The sequence below is a fragment of the Tupaia chinensis genome, unplaced genomic scaffold (assembly GCF_000334495.1).
Source record: "Tupaia chinensis unplaced genomic scaffold, TupChi_1.0 Scaffold000030_1, whole genome shotgun sequence".
NCBI lineage: Eukaryota > Metazoa > Chordata > Mammalia > Scandentia > Tupaiidae > Tupaia > Tupaia belangeri.
This window is the reverse complement of record NW_006159460.1, coordinates 1598064-1603275: the sequence shown is the minus strand read 5'-3', so window position 1 is coordinate 1603275 and position 5212 is coordinate 1598064. Positions and strand designations below refer to the sequence as shown.

Below are 5212 nucleotides of genomic sequence, written 5' to 3'. Positions count from 1 at the left end.
TTTTTTCTTCCCCCCCCCCCCCCAAAAAAAAAAAAAAAAAAAGAAAACTCCATTTCTGAAATTTTACAAACTTCTGAGAGCCAAAAAATACGTCCAGAAGTTTCACAGGTGCTTCAGGACGTTAAAACATGGCAGCCACGACTGGGCTCGGAGACAGGCCTGACGCACAGGGAGAACGGGGCTACTTGACGATAAGAGCCCTTTCGTTTGGTCTAAACCATCCTTTTTCTTATCAAATGATGTACACAAACGTACATCACCTCTTACCTTCCCCAGAACCCATTCTCTGAGCGGCTCCTGCCAAAACCTTCGCCTGGACCGCAGCGGGTGGCTGGATGGCATCAGGTTGCTGTCTGCTGGGCGCCTGGCTAGAGTGCTTTTGAAAAAGTCCAGGTGGCAACAGAATGTCCTGGTGGGTTCATGGCAAAGCTGTGTGTTACACCTTATTTGACATTATAAACTACCTCTTAGAATGAAATAAGCATAACTATCAAAAATACAATACTAGAAAATAAACACCTGCATTTTAGATCACTCAGAAGGTGCAGGCGAATGGCATCTACCCCAGGAAGCTGGGTAAAGTAGTATCAGAGGAGGCAGCGGAGGTAACTAACCTTAGCACTTGTCTTCTCTCCCCACCCTATTTTGTAAAATGTCACACCTTGCTCCTCCTCAGACACAGTGGTGCGAGCCACTGTGGCGGCCTTTTGTTCTGTTATCTTTGTTCTACGTGTGTAGGCCTGAGGACTCCAGAGCCCGGCTTTTTCATGGAGCTCTGCGCACCAAGTACCTGCAGGGTGAACCAGCACATGTTCTTCTCCATCTGGCCTCCGTTCTTCCCTCATCGTGAAATTCACCTTGGTTAGCACCTGTCTGCGTCTGAGCTCAGCTACTGAATAACTGTGTCCTTGGTCAAATTACTGGATCCTTTGTGTCCCAGCTCCCTCATCCATGGCACAGAGCCATGACAGCCCCCACCCACACAACACGCCCAACAGTCAGCAAGTTCATCTGTGGGGTGCTCTCCGACAGGTTGGCTTACCCCCAGTGCTGCATACCGAGGTGTGACTGTCATGTGACAGCCAGAATCAACCTGGAGGCCGTTAAGTGGGTGAAATAGGCCTGCCCAGGAAGATAAGTAGTGCTTCCTGACATTATCTTATGTAAAATCTGAAAATCCTCTTACAGAAACAAGAGTAGAGCTGAGGAAACTGAGTCTGAGTCAAATGACCAGCAAGGAGCAGAGCCCCAAGAGCCAAACAGGAAGCGTATCCCTTGGCACCTTCGAATCTCCCAGAATGCTTAGCTCTTGATGGCATTGAATGGGTGTTCAATACACACTTGCTGAATTAAAGTGAATTACAAGGTGACTTTATAAGCCTAAACTAATTCTCTAGTGCCCTGAATTACAGGGTTACTTTATAAGCCTAAACTAATTCTCTAGTGCCACTAATCCCGCATGAGTCAGGTACTTAACAAATACTTTAAAATGTGGGGAGAATAGACAGTCTTTGGTCGCCGCAGGAAATGTCTACATCACAAGTGAGAGAAATCAGGCTCGATGGTCAGGAAGGAGGGCAGTTATTACAAGAGTGACTGTCACCATGGCAGCCCAGGTGGGAAATGAGAGCTTCCTCATTCAGACTTCAAAGAGTGGCTGGGCTGTCCAGCTGTTGCAGCGAAGTCGAGGGAGCCACAACCTCGCCTAGTGACCGTGGAGTCCCTGAGAGCCCGAGCAGCTCTGAATTAGGAAGGAAGCGGGGTCCAGACACGTCCAAGCTCTCTGCTCTCCTGCCCGCTGAGACCTGGCTGCTCCCTCTTTCTGATGACTCTAGTTAAAAGAAGGCAGCAGGGCCAGTGGGCGCCCCTCTCCCTTTGATCTTTCTCCCTCTCTATCCCTCTGGTGTCTGTGCTCTATAGCAAATTAAAAACAATAATAATAAATAAAGTTAGATGGATAATTCTTATTTAAAAAAAAATAAAATGTCGGTTGACAGAGGCCGATGGTGTCAGAACAGTAACAAAACCGGACCCACCTGGGAAAGGTCCTGGGTTCGCATACCGGGACTTCCCTGAGCACACCAGGTGTGCGTGCCCATGACCAAGGCCAGCTGAGACTGGGGACGCATTGTGGGGTGAAGACTCTGTTGGAGGTCTCTCTTTCTCTCTCTCTCTCTCTCTCTCTCTCTCTCCCTCTCTTTCTCTTTGTCTCTCTTGTGGAAGAAATAAACGGAAAAAAAATAAATAAAGTAAAATTAGATGGCAAACAGAAAACCCCAGATACCCCAGGAGGGGCCAACCTCCAGAGCAGGGCACAGAGGGGCATTTCCAAGCATAGACACTTCCTTCCAGACAAGGAAATCATCCTCTTCCCGACTGTGGTTTATCAAATGCTATGACTATTCCCTTCTTTTCACCAGGTTATTGATGATATCATTGCAAGTCAAGAAGAAGAGGAAAAAAACAAAAAGAAGAAAAAGAAGAAAAAGGAGAAGAAGCCTAAGAAAGAAAGGGAGAAGAAAGTAACAAAGGAGAAATACGAGGTAGAGAAATTGTATGGACTCGTAGAAATCTGCTTTTTATTTTTAGTGACTTACTTTGTTTTGAATCAATAGGACAATCTCAAATGTGTCGAGCCTGCATTTCCCAAGGAAACGTCCCATCTGCCCACCGTTGTTCCATTCTTTATGTTAATTGGCAGGCAGCTGCCCTGTCTTCTATGACTTTAAAATATCTATTAGCATAAGGAGCTGTTTCAACGACTCGATATTTCACACGCTTATTTACATATGTGATAGTTGGGCTGTTATTTCACCAAGTAAATTACCCCACTTGTCTTACCCAAGGGTAGAGAAGGAAAAATGCTTGGCAAACGAAGTAACCACTGGAAAGGCAAGATAATCATATCTAATTTAACCCAAGTGTGTTCATTCAAACTACAATTTAATATTGACATATTGGATGTATTTTAATGGAAATATTGGCTTCTTACTACCCAAAGAAAATGAGTTCTCACGGCGTCCCTTGGCCAGGTATTGTCCAGTGCAATGGGGCTGGAAGCAGAGGTGGTGGGCTTGCTGGGTGTTGTTATCTTGGGTGCTGTTACTGAGGATCCTCTTCTTCACACCTGTAAGAGAGGGGCACTTCCTGGGCTGCTGCGTACTCCCAGCATAAATAAATATGAGGGGTTCGAGGTGGAGCCCTAAAGGTTATGACCCTCAGTGACTCTGATCAGAAGGGAGACCTGACTGTAGCTCAGGCAGCAATGGCCCTGCTCCTCTCATTCCAAGACATGGTTCCACCCACACTCAGATGCATGAATTGCTCTGGGGGAGAACCCTCAGCAGAGCCTGGCAGACCATGTCTGGCAGCTCTGGTGCTGTGTTACCATGAGAGAGAAAGGGGACAGCTGAGTGATCTGGTGGGACAGGCAGTGGAGCAAGGGGTGAGAAGTTGTGAGTAAAGGAGAAAGGGCGACGTGAATACAAGTGACAGGGCCCAGCTCTGTGTAGATGATGGGGATGAAGGCCCACGTACGTCTTCTTAGAAACTTCTTGGCACCGCTGTGGTTGTTGAGCTAAAGGCCACTGTTCATTTTGCACCCTTGTTTCCTGCACTGTGATAGCAAAGAGCAGGTCTCTCATGGCCCCCATCTGTCATTGTCCCTTTCTGTAACCACTTTCCATTGTTGGTCACTGTGTGGACAAAAGGAGGCTCCTTCCCCTTATCTCGGGTACAACCTAGTCCCACTGGTAGTAGATGCTTCAGTAGGCACTTTGGATGCCCTTCAGGACCAAAGAAAGCACTCCAGCCTCAGCTACCCGGAAGCAGTGCTGACAGCCCACCACTAAGTCCCTTCCTAGAAATTGCCCTGGTCAAAGGGGCCACTCTAGGTGAAGTTACATCCCTCCAGGGGAAGCCCACAACCAAGGGTAAATCACATGATGATATCAAAACCCAGGCCTTGGTCATGGAGGTATAGGCAGCTGGATCGCATGGTCCACTGTGTGATTCAAGTCCCAGGCCCAACAGCTTGAGAAATACCCTTGGTGCATGTGTGGCATGCCCAAAATCTTGAGAGGAGAATGGAGGAGAAGGGATTGCAGTGTGGCCATCTCCCTAAGAGTACTTGCTCTCTCTCTCCCACCTCCCTCCCTTCCCACAAGTGCATGTGCCCTGTAGCAAATTAAACAAACAAACAAAACAAGACCCAGCCTCCCGCTACCTGGCAACTCTAACAGGTTCTCCTCGGTTCTGGGCTCTCTTGTGATCATATCAGCTTCCTCCTCTGACCAGGGCAGTCTTCCTTCCTCTCTTTCTCCCTTATGGGTGGCATTTTGGATAGACCACCGGCATGGATTTGATCTGAGTGTTTCCAGGGAACAAGACCCATGAGACCAACCAATGTCCTATTATTCTGCCTGTATCCCAAACAGTCTAACTTATTCTAGCAAAGAAGAAAAGAAATCTCTCTCAATAGAATTCATTTTTTAAATCTACACTCTACAAGACAATTTGGAGAAGTGCCCACAAATAAGGAGAATTGGAAGAATTTCAATTTTATTCTAAGAATCTCTTTCTGTAAGTATGCATAAAGGAGTTTTACACTTGCAAATTAATTAACAATTCACTGCTAGTGAAACTTGTTCCATGTAAATCTGAAATTACCAGCTACACAATCTGGTCTTTGTTGGCTGAAGGCATTTTATTAACTAACTATTAAAGAGTCACTTAATAAGGAACAGTTTCCGACAACAAGCAAAGTTTGAGAACATCAGCATTTATGAAATACCTGTAAACAAAAGGGGGAAATCTCTCAAAAGTACTGAGAAATGAATGTATTTGTGAGGACAGACCTACAAAGTAACACTGTGATTATTAAAAGAAGAAATGATGATCCAGGGCCATCACAGCTGATTAGAAGGACCCAGCGATCCTCTCCTCCACAAAGAAGGAACGAAAAATTAAATAAATACAGCACGTGGGATGTCTGAGGAGGAGCCCGGGAATCCAGCAAGCTTGAAACCTTCTGACACACGCTCAAGGTGACAGCCTGTAGAGAGAAAAGCAAAACGCCAGGCCGAGAGTGGCCAGCTAAAGCCAAGAAGGCTCCTCACCCCAACTCCACTGCTGGGAACAGCCCCGGCAGTCCCTGTTCCCACCATGGATGGCTGCACTTCTGCTGCCTGAGGGCCACACAGTACTCACAGAA

The 5212-nt window shown here is 46.7% G+C and overlaps 1 protein-coding gene across 1 annotated transcript in view; it reads left to right on the top strand.

Moving 5' to 3' along the window:
* DRC11 (dynein regulatory complex subunit 11) overlaps nt 1-5212 on the top strand; it is a 183949-nt gene that overhangs the window by 91604 nt on the left and 87133 nt on the right. Inside the window, exon 8 of the mRNA XM_027771313.1 lies at nt 2421-2543. Coding sequence (XP_027627114.1) covers nt 2421-2543 — 123 coding nt within the window. The remainder of the gene's footprint in view (nt 1-2420; nt 2544-5212) is intronic.